The following is a 23,352-nucleotide window of genomic DNA, read 5'->3' as shown; positions in this document are numbered from 1 at the left end:
GAACTTATTATTGACACACAGCAGCTTTCAGATGAATCTGATTGGATAACATTATTTCGGAACAAGATGAATAGTACAAAGCCAGTAGTTACAGGATGTCACAGTAGTAACAAAATTAACGTCAACAATCAACTGAAAACATGTCAATATGTTTTTCTAAGGTATTATGCAGTGAAGAAACCGTTGCAACCACCATACACAGGCCCACATAAAGTTGTTTCAAGGAACGACAAAATTTTCAAGATTCTTGTTGAAGGAAAAGAGAAAGTAGTTTCTATTGACAGATTGAAACCGTGTATATTATCTAATGAATTCAACAATCAAGGACAAAGTCCAAAATCTGTAACAAAGAAAGTTCGTTTCGCTGAATGACAACGCTGGAGGGGGAGTACTGTGGCGGCCGGAAATATTCAATAATAATTTACTTTAAAAATATTATTTTTATGTGATCAAGTCATCTTTGATTTTGTATTTTTCTTTTTTCGTCAAGTTAGCCTTGACTTTCAGTTTTTGTATTTGGTGACAACAAAATAATTTTTACATTTTCTAGTTAGTTCTATTTTGTCTTTTGGAAATTAAACATTAAACTTTTTTAATAAAATTAAATTGTTGTGGTTTTATTCATACCAACGCCCAACAAATACTTATGACATTCTGAAATCTATAGAACATTTGAATAAAATCGAACAAAATTATGGGCGAGAGCAATATGTATAGCCGGATCGATTTGAAGTAAACTTTTAAATCGCTGCTGCGCTGTCCTGTCCAAAAAATCAAAGCGAATGAAAATAAACATTGGAGCTATATCTACGCTCGCCATTTGAAACTCAATTCAATATGTTTTGTACAATTTGTGAAAATCGGAAAATACAGGGTATTTACATAAAACCGGAGGAAAATTTATATGAGAGCTATATTTATATCTGAACCGATTTCAACAAAGCATAAAACATGTCATTATATACTCAATACTATATTGCATTCCACTAATACTATATTCAATACTATATTGCATAAACTTTGGCATACGTCAATCGGTACTTAATTCAGTGCTTAGTGCAAAATTTAGTTCCAATCAGTAAAACTGAAACTTTGGTGCTTCATTTATATAAAATCGGGAGCTATATCTAAATCTGTGCACATTGCCATAGGGTTCATCCTTGGGCCCAATGTTGCCAAAACTTGATTAGTAAAAGTTATAGATTTTGGCGAAAGAAAGTGACGAAAGAATATTAGATTTGTCATTCAGTTTCCTCATATAACGGTACCTCCCTAATGTCGGTATTTAAAAGAGTTTAATAATAATAGCAACAAATATCCCTACCAAAAACCAGTAAGGAATGTTCTAAAGTCGGACGGGGACGACTATATGACACCCTTCACAACTATGGGTACATACAAGAGACGCTAATATATTGTATAGATAGACATTGAACATGTCGATAGATCATATCATCTTTAGATTTTTCCAAAACTTAACACACATAGTTTTACCAAATTTCTTGCTTGGAAAATTTGTAGGGGATTTGGTTCACCATTTATATTAAATCGGGCGAAAATATATATGGGAGCTATATATAAATCTGTTCCGATATTCACGAAACTTAACACATTTCATTCTAGACTTAATTCAGTACGTTATGCCGAATTTCGTGCCAATAGGAAAATATATAGGGGCTTTGGTGCATTATTCACATTACATCGGTAGAAAATATATATGTGGGCTATACTAAATCTTTCACGAAACTTAGCGCACAGCATTCTAGACTTAATTCAATATACGAAGTTTGGCACTTCGTGGAAATCGAAAGGGATGTGAGTACTTTGGTGATACATTACCATAAAATCGGAAGAGCTTTTTAGGGCCTTTGAGGCACCATTTACTTTAAATCGGACGAAAATATATATGGGAGCACGGAACACAGCACACATCATTCGAGACTCAATTAAGTGCGCTGTGCAAAATTTCGTGCAAATCGAAAAAATATATAAGGACCTTGGTGCACCATTTACCTAAAATCGGACGAATATATATATATATATATATATATGAGAGCTATATCTGAATCTATATATATATATATATATATATATATATATGAGAGCTATATCTGAATCTGAACCGATTTTCCCAAATTTCAATCGGGTTCGTCCTTGGGCCAAACAAATAAACTGTACCAAATTTCATCCCAATCGGATTATAAATGCGTTTACAAAATAATACCAACATACGGGCGGACGGACAGTCATAAATCGACTCAAAAAATTATTCGATGCATATTCTCAAAAGGAACCATTGGAAGTAAACTTTACAGGAATCGCTGCTGCGCTGTCCTGTCCAAAAAAATCAAATCAAATGAAAATAAACATTGGAGCTATATCTACGCTCGTCATTTGAAACTTATTTCAATATGTTATGTACAATTTGTGAAAATCGGAAAAATACAGGGTATTTACATAAAACCGGAGGAAAATTTTTTTAATAATAATAGCAACAAATATCCCTACCAAAAACCAGTAAGGAATGTTCTAAAGTCGGACGGGGACGACTATATGACACCCTTCACAACTATGGGTACATACAAGAGACGCTAATATATTGTATAGATAGACATTGAACATGTCGATAGATCATATCATCTTTAGATTTTTCCAAAACTTAACACACATAGTTTTACCAAATTTCTTGCTTGGAAAATTTGTAGGGGATTTGGTTCACCATTTATATTAAATCGGGCGAAAAATATATGGAGCTATATTTAAATCTGATCCGAAATTCACGAAACTTAACACATTCCATTCTAGACTTAATTCAGTACGTTATGCCGAATTTCGTGCCCATGGGAAAATATATAGGGGCTTTGGTGCATTATTTACATTAAATCGGTTAAAAAATATATATGTGGGCTATACTAAATCTTTCACGAAACTTAGCGCACAGCATTCTAGACTTAATTCAATATACGAAGTTTGGCACTTCGTGGAAATCGAAAGGGATGTGAGTACTTTGGTGATACATCACCATAAAATCGGAAGAGCTTTTTAGGGCCTTTGAGGCACCATTTACTTTAAATCGGACGAAAATATATATGCGAGCACGGAACATAGCACACATCATTCGAGACTCAATTAAGTGCGCTGTGCAAAATTTCGTGCAAATCGAAAAAATATATAAGGACCTTGGTGCACCATTTACCTAAAATCGGACGAATATATATATATATATATATATGAGAGCTATATCTGAATCTATATATATATATGAGAGCTATATCTGAATCTGAACCGATTTTCCCAAATTTCAATCGGGTTCGTCCTTGGGCCAAACAAATAAACTGTACCAAATTTCATCCCAATCGGATTATAAATGCGTTTACAAAATAATACCAACATACGGGCGGACGGACAGTCATAAATCGACTCAAAAAATTATTCGATGCATATTCTCAAAAGGAACCAATTTCTTTTACCTGTTACAAACATATGCACAATAAGTGAAAAACGGCAGTCATTGTTGCCTACAGATATATATTCTGAGCCTTTGGTTTGCGGATGTCTTCGGAATTACACACATTTTTTGTTATTCGCTTATACAGAGTATATATTTTTATCAAAGATGTTTCGGATTTAATGCTGATCAAATCGGGTTTCCAATTCGCTTCAAATTAAAATGTAATAAAATAGTTTATAAAATATTGAACCCTATGGGGGAGGCACAATGAGCAGTGGACCAATGGGTCCTATCTTTAGACTTGATCATGGTTTGTTAAAGATAATACGTTGTTCAAAGTTCATTTCAAATCAGACTTTCCAGTCAATGATATTGGTTTAATAAATATTGAAAATGTTGACCCTTTGTTGGGGAGTTACCAGAAGTAGTGGACTAATGGATCCCATCTTCAAACTTTATGTAGGTTTGGTAAATTTAATAGGTTTTCCAATGTTTGGTTCAAATCGGATAGTCCATTCGCATGATATTATAAAATACTTGTTTAGCACAATTTTGACCATTTTGTTGGGGAAGGTATCAGAAGGAATGGACCGATATTCCCCATATTCGAACTTGAACAAAGTTTGGATGAAATCGCTTATTCCCTTCGAGAGTTATCGTGTGCACGCAGACAGTCCAAAGAAACATGGGGTCTAAAACCAATATTGTGATGAGGCACGTTCTTGCCTTATGCATATGAATATGAATACCGGTTTGTGTTTTGTATAGTTCCCGTATAACACATTTCCCCATCCAAATTGGATCTGTCAACGTTTGGACATAGCTAGCTTCCCGTATAAACGTACTACATACAATATTTTCGGTATTTTGAAAGTTTTAACAGCATTCTCTCCTAGAAGTGCTGTAATTTGGTGTTCATGGTTCTTGTGGCGTGAAACGCATTTATCTTGAAGATTTCTTAATTAATTTTCGATGCTTTTAAGTTCAAATGTGAGTGTCTGTAATTTGGTAATTAATTCTCTGTCATGAAATTTTATTTATTTCGATATAGCTATTATAATAATTTGTTCGATTTCATTTATATGCCAACCAAAAAGGCACCATGTTTGTGGCACAAAATGATCATAGTCTTCAGAAATTACAAATCAGTTGAATAATATTTATAGCTACGACATATGTATATTATTAACAAATTCGAATTCTATGTCCAAGACCTTCTGCTATAAATTACTTTTTGGCAGTTTCATTGAATTTTTGGAAATCGAAGAAACCTAAATTCAGGATTATTTATTCTGAATCAAATTCTTACCCCAAAAGGCCCACTGTCTTTTGAAATACGATATTGATGATGAATTTTTTTTCTGTTGCTCGTGTATATGTGCGTGTTGATGCTGATGTTGCTAATGTCAATGACGAAAACGACAACAGCAACAACAATAACGAAGATGATGATAATCTATAAGGTATTCTCGTTAGCATATTTGTTTGGGGCGCGAGTTCAAATGTGTTGGAATGCTTTGTCATATGTTTGAAATATCTGGTCTTTAGGGAAGATGTCATTAATATTTCATGTTATATAAATAAATCCTTTTTTCGCGCACATGTTTTGCATGAATTTCGGTGTTTTTTTCTTCGCCTTCCCTGTTGTCGATGTTGCATGGGGTAATATGTCTTGTGAATGTCTTGCCGGATGGGTTCATTATGTTGACATGTCAGTAAAAATATTAGACATTTTTGTAAACATTTTCAATCATTTGAGGCTTTATACTGGAGGTGAGAAAAAAAGTGAAGCACTATAAGTGTGAATTGAAAAATGTCATCAACAAATGTCATAGAATGGTTAAGAAGAATGATTTAAAATGATTTTCAGTCGATATTGAATAGAAGTGACGAAGGTAGTAATCTAAAACGTATGTGTGGTTAAAAATTTCTTTAAAATTTTTATTAAAATTGCTTTTTTAAGATATTTGGAATTGATATGGAATTGCCATCTTAAATTCTAGCTATACAATAACCTTCGTGAGGATAAAATATGAGCCAAATCGCGTATACAATTTTAACTGTATATTTTATTTAACTAATATTAAATACCATTACAAACACACAATGCTAACTGTCACTAATATACAAAGTTAAGTCATAACCTCATAGGCTGACATGAACCTTTAACAGTTTAATTGAATATGCTGGCAATATTTCTCTCGGAAACAACAAAAATAATTTAAATAAGTCTCAGAAATACAACAAATGACAGAAGACAAGTGGGGGAAATTTCTTATTAATTGTTTTTGACATATTTTAATTGCCAGCATTAGCTACATTCCATGTCAACTTTTGTTATACTTTGTCAATACTGAAGTTATAAAATTAAATTATTTTTTAAAAGCATAACATTACGTCAAATATTGAAAAAGAATACATGACGTTATTATTCCAACTAAATTTTTTAAAAATCTTAAATTGAAATTTTTTCTAATTTCTAATTTCCCTAATGAGGCCTTAGTTCACAGAATTGTCTATAGTTTGGCATTTTGAATTCTGGCCGAATACCAAACCTTCACTTATTGTTGTTACTGTAATCCTCCCCAAAACGTAACGGTATCGGGGACCAAGAACTCCCAAATTTCGATATTATGTGGAATTTGGGCACGTTTTACAACCGTATTGGCTCCATTGTGACAATTATGATTCCCATTGCGTAGAATATTTCCCTACTAAAAATTGGTCCATATTTGTCTCTTTATAGCGGTACGCATTAATCGGTATTTTGGTGACTTTGGGCACGTTTTTCAATAGAATTGACTGTAATTTAATATGCTGAATTCTCTTGGGGTGTCAAATCTTCTAGAATATTTTGGACATAGCCTACACATTAAGGTTCAGTTCAAATTGCGTACTTTTGAGGCTTTATAAGCATTTTCCCATAGAAGCACATGTTATTATACCCTACACAACAATACTGTAACGCTTCGAAGTATTGGTCCTAGACCCAACTTATAGTATACCGATCGTTATAACTCAACTAGCTGAGTCCATCTATGCATTATAATTTGTAAATACACTACAGGTCGCAGTTATGGACCAATCCTCACTAAATTTTAAATGTACGATAAATTCGTTTGATAATGATCGGTTAATATTGAGGTATTGAAATGGACCAAACACTTTATTTTGGTCTATTTTTCGGTTCGCTCGGAGAAAGGGATTCAACCATGGATCATTTTATGATAATCGGTAAATATTTATCGGGTCAAATGAACCCAGACATTTATGTGGAAAGATATCAGTATATTAAGGAGGAGTGGTTGTTCTTTATGTTGATAACAATCATATTGATCTATCTACTCGGATGTGGAATTTATATCTCCATATTTCCAGAGGTCTACATATTCTGGTATTGTTTAGTAATACCATTAGAACACCAGAGGGCATATATGAAGTGCTGATTTCTATGACAGTGGGCATGAAGGTCTGGTTATGGCCAAGGACAACGTTTACTAAATAATTAGAATGTTTTAATAGTGTTCGGTCAATATCTAGGGGGTCAAATGAACCAAGACTTTTGTGTGAAATTTTACAAAATGAGCATGTTATAGCGTAAATGTTTACCTCCGGAAAACATGATGTCAAAAAGCTACCAGTGTATGAAATTGAAACTCTTGATATTTAATCTAATATCAATCGAAGTGGTCGGATATGGAAGAAATACTATGTTTTTCTGACTCTACGTATTATCACATTAGAGGGTGCAAATATCGAGAAATATTCCCCAGGCTCGAAATATAGATCCGCAGAAAATTTATATTCAGTGGTTGTTGTGTAGGGTATCATATGGTCTATCCCTTACGATTATACTGCTCCGCTCACTGATTTTAAACATATATTTGCCGAAACTTTTCAATGAAGTTCCCGAACTTATTAACAAATTTTTAATACACACTTTGATTTGATTTTGTTAGCCTTATGTTGGAAATTTACCAGTTAAATCTCTTATTATCAGAAGGTTAGAGAAATAAAGGCACTTAGTTGTGGCTTGAACGTCCAACAGAACAAACGTATTGCGATCGAGCAGGCGAATAAAATTCAAATGTTCCAGTCTCGTCCTTCGTACTAGGTGTAACTACAGTCACCAGAGGTGGTTAGACCAAGACTACCCTGGTTTACTGCCAGTCCTTCGGAGTATTATACATTAAAACATATTGTTAAATTAAGTGATATTTACTTGGTACTAAAGCGGGTAAAACGGTATCTGGTTCAGCTGGGTTAAATGGTAGTTTCAGCGGTGATCATGAGATTTATTATCAGAGGGTTAGAGAAAGAATAATCTAGTGACTTACTTACTTAATTGGATTGCGACAGAACATTTGTTCCATTAACCGAGCTTAAAACCCAGTAAGGAAAGTAGTAAAGTCGGACTGGGCCGACTATATGATACCCTTCACCACTTTGGGTATATTCTACATATGTATCCTTACAATTGCATGTCAGTGTTCCCTCGAAGGAACATACTCTTGTCTTTCTGCAACCTATGATAAATTTAATTTCATTCGGGCAGATTTATGCCATGGGAAAAATTTATGGAAAACGATTTATCGCAAAATTGGTACATGCTATTCGGTGTTAAAAGTTTAATTTTAATCAGACACCAGTTCGACATACATAACGAAGCTAAGGCTGCATCTGCACCAATTTCAACAAAATGTAATAACGTGAATCAAGTCTCAATTGGATACTTTGTGCAACATTTCCTAATAATGGTATGTATATGTGGGAGCTATATCGAAATCTGAACCGATTTTTCCGAAACTTACCACACATAATTCTAGACTCAATTCAGTACGCTATGCCAAATTTCGTGAAAATAGAAGGATATATAGGGACTTTGGTGCACCATTTACATAAAATCGGACAAAAATTTATATGAGAGCTATATTTAAATCTGAACTGATTTTCACAAAATTTAACACACATCGTTCTAGACTTCATACAGCACGCTATGCCAAATTTCGTGAAAATCGAAGGATATATAGGGACTTTGTTGCACCATTTACATAAAATCGGACAAAAATACATATAAATCTGAACCGATTTTCAGGAAAATTTACACACATCATTTTACACTCAATTCAGTACACTATGTCAAATTTCGTGCAAATCGAAAGATATATAGGTACTTTGGTGCACCATTTACCTTAAATCGGGCGAAAATATATATGGGAGCTATTTCTAAATCTGACCCGAATTTTCTCAAATGTAACAGGGATCGTCCTTGGGCCAAATAGGTTTGGTTTTTGCGCCTTTTGAACTGGGGAATCTTCATCCATTCTCTCAACATGACCTAGCCACCGCAGTCGCTGCGGCTCGATACCTCTGACTATGTCTATGTTCGAGAATAAATCATACAACTCTTGGTTCAGACCCATGTTTGTCCATAGATCTTTCGGAGTATTTTTCTTTCAAACAATCCCATAGCTGCCTCATTTGCATGCGCAAGTATCCATACGAGGTATATAAAATCGTTGTCTATCTCTAAGCTCTAGTTTTCCAGTTCCACTGTTGGTCCGAGTCTACTGAACGTCGTGCCCGTTGATACTATCAGCTCGGACTTCTAACTATTTATTACCAGTCCCACTTTGGTAGATTCCTTCTCAATTTGTTAAAAGGTGGCTGTTACCGCTCTCAATGTTCGACCCAGGATGTCGATGTCATCGGGCGAGTAACATGTGTTTTTTGGTTGTACAGATTCCATTTCAGTTCACCATTGCCTCTCGTATGACCTTCTCCAGCTGGATATTAAAAAGGTCACACGACAAACTGTCACCTTGTTTGAAACCTTGTTCGATATTGAAGGGCTCCGAGGGGTCCTTTCCGACTTTAACTGCTGACCTTGTGTCAGGTAAAGTAAGCCGTATTAATTTTGCAGGAATCATGTGTTCGCCATTCCTGGCTTTAAACATATTCAAGCGGATTGGTCAAATGCGGTTTTATAGTTAACGAAGAGGTGGAATGTGTCGATGTGTTTTTCGTGGGTCTTTTCTAGGATTTGACACAGTGTGAAAATCGTGTCTATAGTGAATTTGCCACGTCTGAAGCCGCATTGATAAGATCCCATGATGTCATTGACCTTTGGCTTCAATCATTCACACAGTACGCTGGTGAGCACTTTAAATGCGATGGGAAGGGGAGTTATTCCTCTATAATTGGCACATATCGTATTGTTTGATTTATTGTGCACGGGATGCTGAGGTTCCAATCATTAGTCATGCATTCCTCTTGACAAATTGTACTAATCAGGTATGAATAGTTCGACCGAAAACGTTCACTAGTTTTCAATATTCACATGTTTGGATATTAAACAAAAATTCAAAAAAAAAAAAAAATCAAAATCCTAATTTTTTAGCCTTCCGAGTGCTTTTAGGAAACTTATAAATTATCGAATTATAAGCTCTTAATTTATAAATTGCGTTTGAAAAAAAATCGATAGTGTAAGGCCCACACTTTTAAATAGGAAACAAATGTGCCAACGGAAATAAAAAGGCACACACACCCTAATCCTAACAAAAAAATTAACACAAATGATTGTTAAATAATTGTTTACATCAAAAAGTTTTACTACAATTTTTGTTCTTTCTATTATTCCGGTCTTTACTGCTAAAAAAAAATAATTCCACTTTAGAGGCAGCTTCTATGCAAAAGTGTGCCAAGCCTAGCCCAGCCCCCGCCAAAACCAAGTCAACAATTGCCGATGAAGAACATTAACATTCAAAACATTCCTAGCAGAGGTTGGCTAACTAAAACAACAACAACAACGAGAAAACAAATTTGTAAGCCAACAGCAGCAACAACAACAACACGAAGATGAGAATGGCAAACATTTGTAAAACAATAAAAGCGGAAATGACAGCCTGTTGAGAATTCAAATTCTACTTCAGTGGCTTGGCTAGGGCTTCAACATTTCACTCTTACTTTTTAGTTGTTATGAGTGCCAGGGAGGGTTGTTCCGTTTCCGCCCCACAACTTGTGGAATACATTCATTCATTTATTTTTTAGCTGTTCATTCGTTCGTACGTTTTCATGCAAACGGCACGGCACAATTGTAGATTTCTAGAAGATATTCGATAATTAGGTATGCATAGCAAATGAATGTTTAGAATGAATAAAGGGCCGCAATGGAAAATTTTGTAAGGCGATTGAAATTAAATTTCAATCAAATTTAAGCAAATCGAAAATTCGCCAATAATGAGGGTTCCGAGTAGCAAATATTTTACAACACGTACGAACATAGAGGAAAATGAGTTACAATTTAACATAAATCAATTTTGGTGTTTTATTTGAATCTTTAAGAATTTAAGAATATTTGAAGTTTCGATTGCACTACTTAAATTCACAACATTTAAAGTTCAGTAAATTTGTTTTTCAACACATCAAAACGATGTTAAGTTTGGTCGGGCCGAAATAATTAAAATCGATCAAGATATTTTATGTGTGCTAAACCACAATAAATTTCAGTTAGTAAAAACATAAATATTAACTGAAAACAATCGCATTCCTCTTTTTAAATCTAAATTACAGCCTCTTTGCCATACAAAATCAGTATGGGAAGCAGTAAAGTTGGACTGGGCCGACTATATGACACCCTTCACCACTTTCACCACATCCTACATATGTATCCTAACAATTTCATGTCAATGTCCTAACGAAGGAACAATGACAATTGAACGAACACAAATATGAAAGAGTGAATCGACAACATCAATCCAAACATACCCATTTCTGCAACCTATGCCTAATTCCAGACGGACATGTCTAAATCGACTCAGAATGTGATTCTATGGATATTCTAAAACCCTGTACCACAGTGTGGTGAAGGATACAAATACCCCCAAAATTCCGGTATTTTAGGGAGTTTGGACACGCTTTTCAAACGAAATGGCTGTTTATTGGTATTTTATTTGATATGAAACGCCCTATGAACAATTATCAATATCGGTACACTTTTTTTTACCGATATTGATCAAATTCGCTGTAATTTGACATTAGCTTGGGGAAAAAGAAGTCCATTGTATTTTTATGCACCGTTTTGTTGTATGATTTGTTGCCATTTTAAAAGTAACTTCATAATGCCTCTCTCATAGAAGTCCTGTTCTCTATTTGCAAAAAATCTCCAGCAGTCGATTTTCACAGTCCTCCATAGATACCTTTTTTATCATTAAAGAAATTTTGCACTGCAAGAAAAATATGATAATCGCTTGGTGCCAAGTCCGGACTTTATGTACTTCCCAACCAAGCTCCCGAAGTTTCTGGCCAGTTATTGTTGTCGTGTGTGGCCTAGCGTTGTCCTGGTGAAACACGACACCTCTCCTGTTGGTCAATTCTGGCCGTTTCTGGACAAGTTTTAGGTTATCCCCCATATATCGGTCTTTCAAATTGGAAAAACTGAATCCAAGATCGAGGCGTCTGGAAATATTTGTTAAGTTCGGCTTATGGAAGAAATTCTGTCTCGCCATGTTCCTAAGTCAATTTTTAAGGTTAGCCTCCATATAATGGGAACCCATTATATTTGGTATTGTGAATACCCAACCGAATTGGGTATTACTCGATTTTTCGGGTTCATTTGGGGTGCCAAATGACAACAGTTATACAAATCGGTTTATTAGATTGATACAGGTCCCACATAACAGCATTGACACATTTTCGTTTTTTTTTAATATATTAGTCGTATTTTACAACGATTTGTCTGCTATTTGGTATAAATGGCTCCTAAAGGCTGACATACAAAAAATATAGGTCCATGTTTTTATACCCTTCACCATAGTATGGAGGGTATATTAATTTAGTTTTTCCGTTTGTAACCATGTCAGTCTGTCTGTTGTAATCACTCTAGCCTCTAAACGAATTGAGATAAATCGCCAAAAATTTGCATAGAGTCAGCAGGTCATGTTCGAAGATGGGCTTTATCGGTCCACGTTTAGGCATAGCTTTAATGTAAGGCTAACCGCCCAATTTTTGGTAATTTTGAGTTCTTGAGCGTGTTTTTCAACCAAATTCGCTGAAATTTGGTCCATTTTTTCGGACAGTCCCCTATAAGGGAAAGCGGTTCAAATTTAGATATAACTCCCATATATATTTTCGTCTGATTTAATGTAAATGGTACACCAAAATCCCTATATAACTTTCGATTTACACGAAATTTGGCACAACGTTTTGAAGTTAGTATAACCTAGAGATTAGATATAAATTCTGCACCGAATTCCCCAAGTGGGTCCGATTGGCACAACATGTTGAACAATGTACGGAAGATAATATAACATAAAGTGTGACAAGTTTTATTGAAATCGGTTCAGATTTAGATATAGTTTCGTCCGATTTTAAGTAAAAGGTGCACAAAAGACCCAAAGTTTGGTACAAAATTTTGCACAACGTACTAAAATTAATATTGCCTAACGTTTCCCAAGTTTTGTAGTGATCTATTCCAATTTTGATATAGCACCTATATATAGTTTCGTCCGATTTTAGTTAGATGGTACACCAAAGTCCCAACATTAGGCCGATTGACACAACGTACTGAAGTTAATATAACCTAGCATGTGGAAGTTGTTGTTGAAATCAGCTAAAATTTTGTTAGAGCTACCATATATATTTTCTCTTGAGTAAGAACTCAAAACCTCTGACAAGTTTCGATGAAATAGGTTTGGATTTTGATATAGCTTTTATATATATTTTCGTCTGATTTTAAGTAAATGGTACACCAAACTCCTCATGTTTATCAGATATTTATTCAAATAATCAAAGGTTGTCCGATTGATATTTGCTTTAAATTGATTTACATAATTTTATGTAATAAAAAATTTAGTATAGGTTGCAAAATGACATGTTTATGGATCCAATTTCATTTTACTGGTCCTTCAAAAATGCGACTTCTGTTAGGATTTATCTGTTGAATATACCCAAAGTGGTGAAGGGTATCATATAGTCGGCCCCGTCCGACTTTACTAATTTCCTTACTGGTTGGTATCTTATTTTTTCGAGAATAGCAAACTATAGACGTGTTTCAGTTATTCTAAAATTTTCAGTTTACAAAAAAGTGACTATACCACATTACCAACCTATACCGCATTTGCATCACTTACTGTACTACCACATAATGCAGACTAATATAAATAATTTGAAATGCTCACCACGTGGAGGAGTTTATAAAAAGGTAGTCCGATTGATGTTAACTACTTTCTTATTATTTTTTCTAAATTCCTTAAATTTTACCTATGGGTGTTGTCTTTATATTTGGCAGACGTTATTTGTAGTCAAATACCTCTTTGTACCTACGATTCCATTCCTATAAAACCAACAACTCACATGCCATTCCGTTAACCCAAGACTTTAATCAAAGTATGTTAAAAGTTGTTTTACTTCTTTTATTCTTTTCGATTGTCTTAAATTGAAGCAGAATTTCTCCTCACTTTCGAGAACAACCTTAAATTACTGCAACCTGCAATATTAGCCCGACCCTCATGGCATATCCTTGTACATTCGCACAACTTCTGCCCTTCTCTTATGATATGTCCGTCTCAAATGGCTCAAATTAACTCTTAACCTCAGTAATTAAGACAATTGAGTTATGGTACGCAACTCCCCTAAAACAGTCGTGTAAGTATGCTAATACATTGTTAAAGGAAAAAGTTTCTTCTTTTGAAAGGTTTGGAAAAACATTTTGCAAGGGATATCACGAACACCATAATAGCGAATGAGAAAACAACAAATATAACTTCATAGCAGTAGAAAACTTCTTTGCGCTTTAGCTTTAATAGTTCAGTAGTTTTGCGAAATTCCTTTTTGCCAGGTTAGTTTATTGTTATAGCACACATCGAAGTGAAAGTGCAGATGTGGTTAAAATGAAGAGAAACAAAATCTAATTAACGTTTCGAACAAAAATTAACTTAAATACGGACACAATGGGGTCGGAAGTGAAATAAATAACTTTAAATTTGAATATAATATGCTGAAGGATGATTACCTTAGGAGTTCAATATCCCCAACGTGACATTGAAGCATGTCAGAAAGCTTTTTAACTGATAACAGCATCAACTTAGACTTTATGGTACTTTGATATTCGCTTCTATGTGATGATAAACATGCTTGAACCTCTAAAAAATAAAGGACAACAAGTAGTGCCCAATATATTACATTCATTAACGTTAACCGTGTAACGACAGGTTTCCCCTTAGGCTGGAGTAAGCTCGCCGGGGCCACGGTTCGTAACAGAAAATTTGTTTGTGTGCGAGAGAGAAAGAGAAAGACGAGTGTTTTACGTTCTATAATGTTTATTTTGTACGCAATAGAGGTATTTACAAAGTAAACTTAGATCTTGCTTAATAACTACTCAGGGATGACGTCTGTCCGAGGTTAGGTGGGTAACTTTTGCCGTCCTTCGAAATGGAGAGACCTGGATAAGTACTCCTGGTGGGGAATGGACTGGGATACTGGGAGACCTTAATAAGTACTCAAGCAAGGATACGTAAGGATTCTACGGCAAGAGACCTTCCAGTACTTAAGCAAGGATACGTCTAGGCAAGGAAATAAGCTAGGGGATACACACGGAGTTCTACTGCTTAATAAGTATTCAAGCAAGGATACGAAAGGATTCTACTGCGAGAGACCTTAATAAGTACTCAGGCAAGGATACGTAAGGATTCTACTGCAAGAGACCTTAATAAGTACTCAAGCAAGGATACGAAAGGATTCTACGGCAAGAGACCTTAATAAGTACTCAAGCAAGGCTACGTAAGGATTCAACGGCAAGAGACCTTAATAAGTACTCAAGCAAGGATACGTAAGGATTCTACGGCAAGAGACCTTAATAAGTACTCAAGCAAGGATACGAAAGGATTCTACTGCGAGAGACCTTAAAAAGTACTCAAGCAAGGATCGAAGCAAGGATACGAAAGGATTCTACTGCGGAGACCTTAATAAGTACTCAAGCAAGGATACGAAAGGATTCTACGGCAAGAGACCTTAGTAAGTACTCAAGCAAGGATACGAAAGGATTCTACTGCGAGAGACCTTAATAAGTACTCAAGCAAGGATACGAAAGGATTCTACTGCGAGAGACCTTAATAAGTACTCAAGCAAGGATACGTAAGGATTCTACTGCAAGAGACCTTAATAAGTACTCAAGCAAGGATACAAAAGGATTCTACGGCAAGAGACCTTAATAAGTACTCAAGCAAGGATACAAAAGGATTCTACGGCAAGAGACCTTAATAAGTACTCAAGCAAGGATACAAAAGGATTCTACGGCAAGAGACCTTAATAAGTACTCAAGCAAGGATACGAAAGGATTCTACTGCGAGAGACCTTAGGTACTCAAGCAAGGATACGAAAGGATTCTACTGGCAAGAGACCTTAATTCTCACGGCAAGATTCTACTTATTAGGCAAGGATTATACTGCAAGAGACCTGGATAAGTACTCAAGCAAGGATACGGAAGGATTCTTTGGGAATAGGGACCTGGATCTACCCTAGGTATTATACGGCTATTAGAATTATTCCTACAATGTATCACTCACCTGGGATGGATGTGTCTTCTGTCGTTGTCCGGCACTGACTGTCCCTTCTCACTCGTTGATCTCCCTTTTATAGCAAGCCCCAACCACGTGTTCTAGCGTGGGATAACGGGAACTTGTTTTGATCAACTTGTCACAACAACATTGGCTGTGATCATCACAACCAATGGCTGTGATGCGGGAGAATAACTGTAACCCTTTGTATTTTGTTGTTTTCTTTTGACCGAGACAAAGAAGAATGCAGGGATTTTAGAATATTTTCTTATTTATTAAACAACAGAAAAATACATGGTGTGGGCAAAAATGAGTGCAACGACTTTTTGGTCGTCACACTTCCCCCTTCCCTGGGGTGGGGTCCTCTTGACCGCGAGGAATGACCGTCACATTGCCCTTCCTGCCAACCAATATCCGCAACCTCTTTCCGCGAACTTCCACGACTCTCTTATACTGGTTGCCTGGTCGATGTAGCGCTAAGGCTGCTTCCAAGTGCGGCTGAAGTTCTCTGTCCGTATCCGGAGATAGCGCTCTTGCGCAGACGAACTCCACCCTCTTCTCTGCTGCCTTTGGTACGACCACCACACTCTTCAACTTCGGTTTATCTTTCGTGCCTACCATTGCTTCCGGAACAGCCAACGGTCTGGGGTATTCCGGTTTTGGGTCCACTTCCAATATTTGCTGGAGGTAGGCAACATCACTCCCTGGACTTCCGACGATTGTACTTCCAAACGAGGGCCCGCTAGGTGAGTTAGCCTGCATGCCGCGGCCGGGGGTTATAGGGAGCCCATTTGGTTTAGCAGGAACCGGGCTCGCCAGCAACCAACCCCAATCGTCATGGGGTGTTGTTGCACACCGACTTCCTTGTTCAGACTGTGGCGAAACCACAGGGGACGGGGTGCTTGGTCTGGAGCTCCTCTCTCTCACTGGCCTTGGCGGGGTATTCTGCTCGTCATCCGAGGAAATATACACCACCTCCGGTGCAGCGAGCTCGGCGGTGATCCCTCGGCTGCGTAAAATCTCGAGGGCTCGGGATACTTCGTTTGGCCTCGGGTATGGCTGTGCCTTTAATTCTCTCATTATTTGGAGAATGTCCTGGGGTGTTAAGCGGTTCAAGCGGACCTCGCAAACTTTGGTGATTGGCCAATCACCACCCTGCTTTTGTGCTGCCTTGGTTTTCATGGTTAAATCTGTAGATGACAAAGAAAAATGGGAAAACGTTAGTTTATCACAAACGGTTTGAGTTCACTAAGATGGGCAACACGGGTCGAACGTTTGTCGGGTCCTTGTATTCTAACTATTACTGGCGACACGAATTCTATCACTTCGAATGGCCCATCGTATTTTGGTGCCAGCTTAGCAGCAAACTGCTCAATTGCTTTGGACTGCGGGTGCTGCTTTACTAGTACCTTCTCCCCAACTACCGGTTTCCAGGGCCGCCGACGAAGGTTATAGTGCCGTCGCTGTTCCTCAGCCGCCAGACTGAGTTGGTTCCGGACTATTTTAAAAACTTCTTGTAAGTCGTTCGCTCTCTCCTCAGGGGTTTTGGGGGTGTATCCTGTACCAGGGACAGCTTCGTCGTAGAGTGCTTTTGGCAATCTAGGTTCGCGGCCTTGTACTAAATAAGCAGGACTATATCCGGTCGACTCAGAAGTCGCCGTATTTATCGCCAGGGATATTTCCGGTAAGAAGTCGTCCCACCGATTGTGCTTATTCCGGCATACCTGAGCAATCATTGTCTTCACCGTTCTATTGGCTCTTTCGGTCGGATTTTCTTGTGGGCAATATGGTGCGGTTAGCTGGTGGTGCACTCCGATTTCATCCAAGTATTTCCTAACAACTCTGCTGGTAAATTGACTGCCGTTGTCCGATATAAGGATTTTTGGGGTTCCAAAGCGAGCAAGGATTCTTTCACGGAACGCCTTCACTACCCCTTCCGCAGTCGCTTTTCTCTGTGGTATCAGTTCCACCCATTTGGAGAAACGATCGAAGAAAACCAGGAGCATCGTGTTGCCATGTCTAGTTCGTGGTAAGGGACCTACGTAATCCGTACAAACGGTGGCCCATGGCTCCTCTGGAACCGACACCAGCATTTCTCCTGCCGGAGCGACCTGGTACGGTTTATAGCGTTGACAGGATTCACAACTCCGAACAAATCTGGTGATGTCCCTTGTCATTCCCGGCCAGTAATATCTGCTGCATATGCGGTTGATAGTTTTGCGTATTCCCATATGACCTGCGGACGCTTGGCTATGATTTTCCTGTAGTACTCGATTTCTGTGGGGTTCAGGCACACAAAGTTTCCATGGGGCGCAATCTTCGTCGTGTGAGTTCCCTGCAATATGCCTGAACAGTTGCTGATTTACCAGCGCATAATCTGCAAATTTCTCCGGGTTCGTTCTCATACCTTCTATCTTCTTCGTTATCCACGGGCATCCGCTGTACTCTATTTTTGCCCTTTGGAGATATTCCACCGGTTGCCGCGACAATGCACCTGCTACGACATTACAGCGACCCTTCCTGTATTGAATCGAAAAAGTGTATTGTTGTAGCTCGAGGGCCCAGCGTGCCAACCTGCCTGTAGGGTTATCGATGGAGTTGAGCCACTTCAAGGATAGATGGTCGGTTATAACATTGAAGTGATAACCTTCCAAATAGGGGCGCATCTTCCTAATACCCCAAACTATGGCTAGACATTCCTTCTCAGTTGCGGAGTAATTTCTCTCTGCTCCAATTAGGACCCTACTAGCGTACGCAATGACTCTCTCCGTGCCTTCGAGGACTTGCGTTAATACCGCCCCTAGCCCGTAGTCACTAGCATCTGTTTGTAGTGAAAAAGGTTTTGAAAAATCCGGGCAAGCTAATACCGGTGCTTCTGTCAGACGAAGCTTCAGTATTTCAAAAACAGTTTGCTGGTTCTCGGTCCAACGCCAATGCTTTCCTTTTTTCAACATAGAGGTGAGAGGGTATGCTAAGGTTGCAAAATCAGGAACAAATCTGCGGTACCACGACACTACTCCTAAAAACCGGCGGAGTTCTTTTAGGCAGGTGGGGGTTGGCAGTTCACGAATGGCCGCAACCTTATCTGGGTCCGTGTGGATGCCTTGGGCGCTAACGACGTGGCCGAGGTATTTGGTCTCTTTCTTGAAAAAGTCGCATTTTTCTGGGTTTATGCGCAGATTCACCCTTCGTAGTCTTCGGAACACCTCTCTTAAATTTTCCAAATGTTCTTCTAATGTTTTACCTATGACAATGATGTCATCTAAATAGGCGAATGCGTGTGGTTCCATGTCAGCGCCTATTACTGTGTCGAGGGCACGTTGGAATGTAGCGGGGGCGGAATGCAGTCCAAAAGGCATCACCCGCCATTGGTATAACCCTCGCCCGGGTACAGTGAATGCCGTGTACTTTCTGCTAGTCTCTTCCAATGGTATCTGCCAATATCCATCCTTTAAGTCGAGGCTACTGACAAAATTCGCCTCCCTGAGTCGGTCGAGAATGGACGAGATCCGCGGTAAGGGGTACGCATCGGGATCGGACTTACTGTTTAAATGGCGAAAATCCATACACAGTCTCCAAGTACCGTTCTTCTTCCGAGCCAATGTAATTGGTGAGTTGTACGGACTACGTGAAGGTTCTATAAATCCCTTACTAAGGAGTTCATTTACCTTTTCCTGGACGATGGCCTGCATTGCTGGGTTCCTTGCTGCATACCGCAGTTTGAATGGCCTATCGTCGTTCATGACAATTCGGTGAGAAGCGACTGTAGAGAATCCGTGCAGCTCCTGAAATTTGCTTAGTTCTTCGTTGAGGAAAGCGTTTATCCTTTCTTGGTCAGTGGGGCTTAGCACACTTACCGTGGGTGACAAGGTAGTTTCTTGCAATCCCGGGTTTATCGTGTTTGTGCCGTCGTCTTTCTCGGATTCCGGTGGTTGGTGCGTGGTTACCGTCAGGTGTAGATGCTTTTCGATTGTTTTCTCTGTTTCTTCGGTACACGGTATGACACAGCTTAACCCAGCACAAAGTATTTTAGTCCTGCTCCGTTGGAGAAAATCCATCCCCAAGATTATATCTTCGCTGGCGTGTGGCATAATCAGGAATTCCATTTTCATTGTCCAAAGATTAGATCGGTAACCACAAAATGCTGAACTCTCCGTTGTGACCCATCTGCCAACCCGATCGTTATATCCTGTGTTCTCTGTATGGTTTGGGGATCGATTGTCTGGGCGAACGTCTCACTGATGAAGCTCCTGGTTGCCCCTGGGTCGACGGTGGCCAGGCAACGCCGACCGTGAATTATTATTTCTGCAATTATGCGTGAGGCGGTACTGTAGAGCGATGTTCCTCCTGAGTTGGAGTGGGTGTCTGCGAGCCCACATTCTCTACCTCCATGCGGACTCGATGCTCGTTTCCCGATCGCTTTCGACAGCACTGTATCGTCCGAATGCCTCTCCGACCACACTCCCAGCAGAAGAGCTTCTGTGGATTGCGGCATCCGGCTGCGAAATGGCCCTCCTGGCCGCATCTTCGACAAGCCGTGGCTGTGTTGATCGGTACCTCACGCATACTCTCTGAGCTTCGTGACTCAATTCGGTGGTGGTGGTCTCTGGCAACGGTTGGCATGGTCGGGATATCCTCTAAGTCCTCGGCCATCTCTAAGAGGCCCGCCAGGTTGGTGAAGTCCCTCCGTCTGATGTACCACAAGTATTCCGGTAAGGCATTCTTAAAAATTCTTTCCATTTTCTGCTACTCGTTGTAACTAGTGTGTCTCATTAGGTCTTGAATCGCTAGCATGTAGTCCTTGAACAGTTCAGGCGGCTTCTGTCTTCGTTGCCGGATTTCGTTCTCCAAGTTCTCCATAAACCTCGGAGGGAGGAAGAATTTCAAGAAATCCTTTCGAAATTCCTCCCAGGATCGCCTGGGTTTTCGGTTGTTCCGGAACCACATCAATGCCCACCATGAAGCACTTCTGGCATTACGGTGATCAGATTACCGTTAGGGATCTGGTACATCTCCGCCATTTCTTCCAATCTCTCAACGAATTCCAAGGGTTTATCTTCACCGGTGAAGCTTATGCCCCACTTCCGTACTTGTTCCGCGATTGTTTGCACGTCTGGTGTTTTCTTGCCCCGAGCATTGGTACTTCTATCCGAGTTGCCTCTTCGCCATCTGTTTCTGCACTCAGTTTCCTTGGCGTCGCCACCTTCGTGTCCCTCTCGTGTATAGCTTAGATTTCTAACAGTCTTTTCATAATCTCCGGGGGTGGTATTGTGCTATGTACATCGCGAATCGCTTTCGTTGTTCTTCAACCGTTCCATCTGTATCACAGGTAAACTCGTCGAGGTACTTATTTTAATCGTCCTTACTTCCGTACTTGTTCCGCGATTGTTTGCAGTCCCTGCTCGGGCGCCACTGTAACGACAGGTTTCCCCTTAGGCTGGAGTAAGCTCGCCGGGGCCACGTTTCGTAACAGAAAATTTGTTTGTTTGCGAGAGAGAAAGAGTGTTTTACGTTCTATAATGTTTATTTCGTACGCAATAGAGGTATATACAAAGTAAACTTAGATGCTGCTTAATACTACTGGGATGACGTCTGTCCGAGGTTAGGTGGGTAACTTTTGTCGTCCTTCGAAATGGAGACCTGGACTGGGATACTGGGAGTTGGAGACCTGGGTAAGTACTCTCACAACAGGATACTCTCACTGGGATTCGGATTTTCCAGTTACGTAGGTCTAATGGGGAAATAAGCTAGGGGATACGCACGGATTCTACTGCGAGAGACCTCGATAAGTACTCAGGCGAGGATACGTAAGGATTCTACTGCGAGAGACCTCGATAAGTACTCAGGCGAGGATACGTAAAGATTCTACTGCAAGAGACCTTAAGGGTACGAAAGGATTCTATGGCAAGAGACCTTAATAAGTACTCAAGCAAGGATACGAAAGGATTCTACGGCAAGAGACCTTAGTAAGTACTCAAGCAAGGATACGAAAGGATTCTACTGCGAAAGACCTTAATAAGTACTCAAGCAAGGATATAAAAGGATTCTGCTGCAAGAGACCTTAGATAAGTACTCAGGCAAGGATACGTAAGGATTCTACTACTCAAGCAAGGATACGAAAGGATTCTACTGCAAGAGACCTTAATAAGTACTCAAGCAAGGATACGCAAATAATTCTACGGCAAGATACCTTAGTAACTAATCAAGCTAGGATACGGGAGGATTCTACTGCGAGAGACCTTAATAAGTACTCAAGGAAGGATACGAAAGGATTCTACTGCGAGAGACCTTAAGTACTCACAAGGATACGTAAGGATTCTTAAGAGACCTAAGTAAGTACTCAAGCAAGGATACGGATAAGGATTCTACTGCAAGAGACCTTAATAAGCAAGAGAGACCTTAATAAGTACTCAGGCAAGGATACATAAGGATTCTACTGCAAGAGACCTTAATAAGTACTCAAGCAAGGATACGAAAGGATTCTACGGCAAGAGACCTTAGAAAGTACTCAAGCAAGGATACGGAAGGATTCTACTGCGAGAGACCTTAATAAGTACTCAGGCAAGGATACGAAAGGATTCTACTTAGGCAAGGATACGCAAAGATTCTACTTAGGCAAGGATACGCAAAGATTCTACTTATTCAAGGATACGCAAGGATTCTACTTAGGCAAGGATTATACTGCAAGAGACCTGGATAAGTACTCAAGCAAGGATACGGAAGGATTTCTTTGGGAATAGGGACCTGGATAAGTACCCTAGGACGGCTATCAGAATTATCATACAATGTATCACTCACCTGGGTTGGATGTGTCTTCTGTCGTTGTCTGGCACTAACTGTTCCTTCTCACTCGTTGATCTCCCTTTTATAGCAAGCCCCAACCACGTGTTCTAGCGTGGGATAACGGGAACTTGTTTTGATCAACTTGTCACAACAACATTGGCTGTGATCATCACAACCAATGGCTATGATGTGTGAGACTAACGGTAACCCCTTGTATTTTGTTGTTTTCTTTTTAAATGAGAAAGTTGGGTTTTAGAATATTTATTTATTTATTAAAGAATAAATAACAACGCTAGGTGTGGGCAAAATTGAGTGCCACGATTTTTGGTCGTCACACGTGAGCGGAGCAGTATAGTCGGACGGGGCCGACCATATGATACCCTACACAACATCGACGAAAATCTAACTTTCTTTGGTTCTATATTCTGAGCATGGACACTATTTCGCGATATTTGCACCCTCTTCATTGACTAGAGGTCAACAAATATTACTTATATGCAGTACAGCCCTTCTAATTACTTGTCCAGATTCCCGTCACCGTGGGTTGTGTTGTGATGTTCGGCT

The 23,352-nt window shown here is 39.0% G+C and overlaps 1 protein-coding gene across 2 annotated transcripts; it reads right to left on the bottom strand.

Moving 5' to 3' along the window:
* Positions 1 to 16,334: 16,334 nt before the first annotated feature.
* On the bottom strand, positions 16,335 to 23,015 carry LOC133330583 (uncharacterized). Of its 2 annotated transcripts, none has more exons than XM_061539020.1 (2): positions 22,804 to 23,015; positions 16,335 to 17,195 (listed from the first exon to the last, which is right to left on the bottom strand). In XM_061539020.1, the coding sequence occupies exon 2, from the start codon at positions 17,185 to 17,187 to the stop codon at positions 16,339 to 16,341; it is 849 nt and encodes a 282-aa protein (XP_061395004.1). In that variant the 5' UTR covers positions 17,188 to 17,195; positions 22,804 to 23,015; the 3' UTR covers positions 16,335 to 16,338. The 2 variants fall into 2 exon arrangements, with proteins under 2 accessions (XP_061395004.1, XP_061395005.1); XM_061539021.1 differs by lacking the exon at positions 22,804 to 23,015 and adding an exon at positions 19,863 to 20,088.
* Between the last annotated feature and the right edge of the window lie 337 nt (positions 23,016 to 23,352).

Source organism: Musca vetustissima, unplaced genomic scaffold, assembly GCF_032173495.1.
Source record: "Musca vetustissima isolate MV318-11 ecotype Yass unplaced genomic scaffold, APGP_CSIRO_Mvet_v1 utg291616, whole genome shotgun sequence".
NCBI lineage: Eukaryota > Metazoa > Arthropoda > Insecta > Diptera > Muscidae > Musca > Musca vetustissima.
This window is presented reverse-complemented; position numbering and strand designations above follow the sequence as displayed.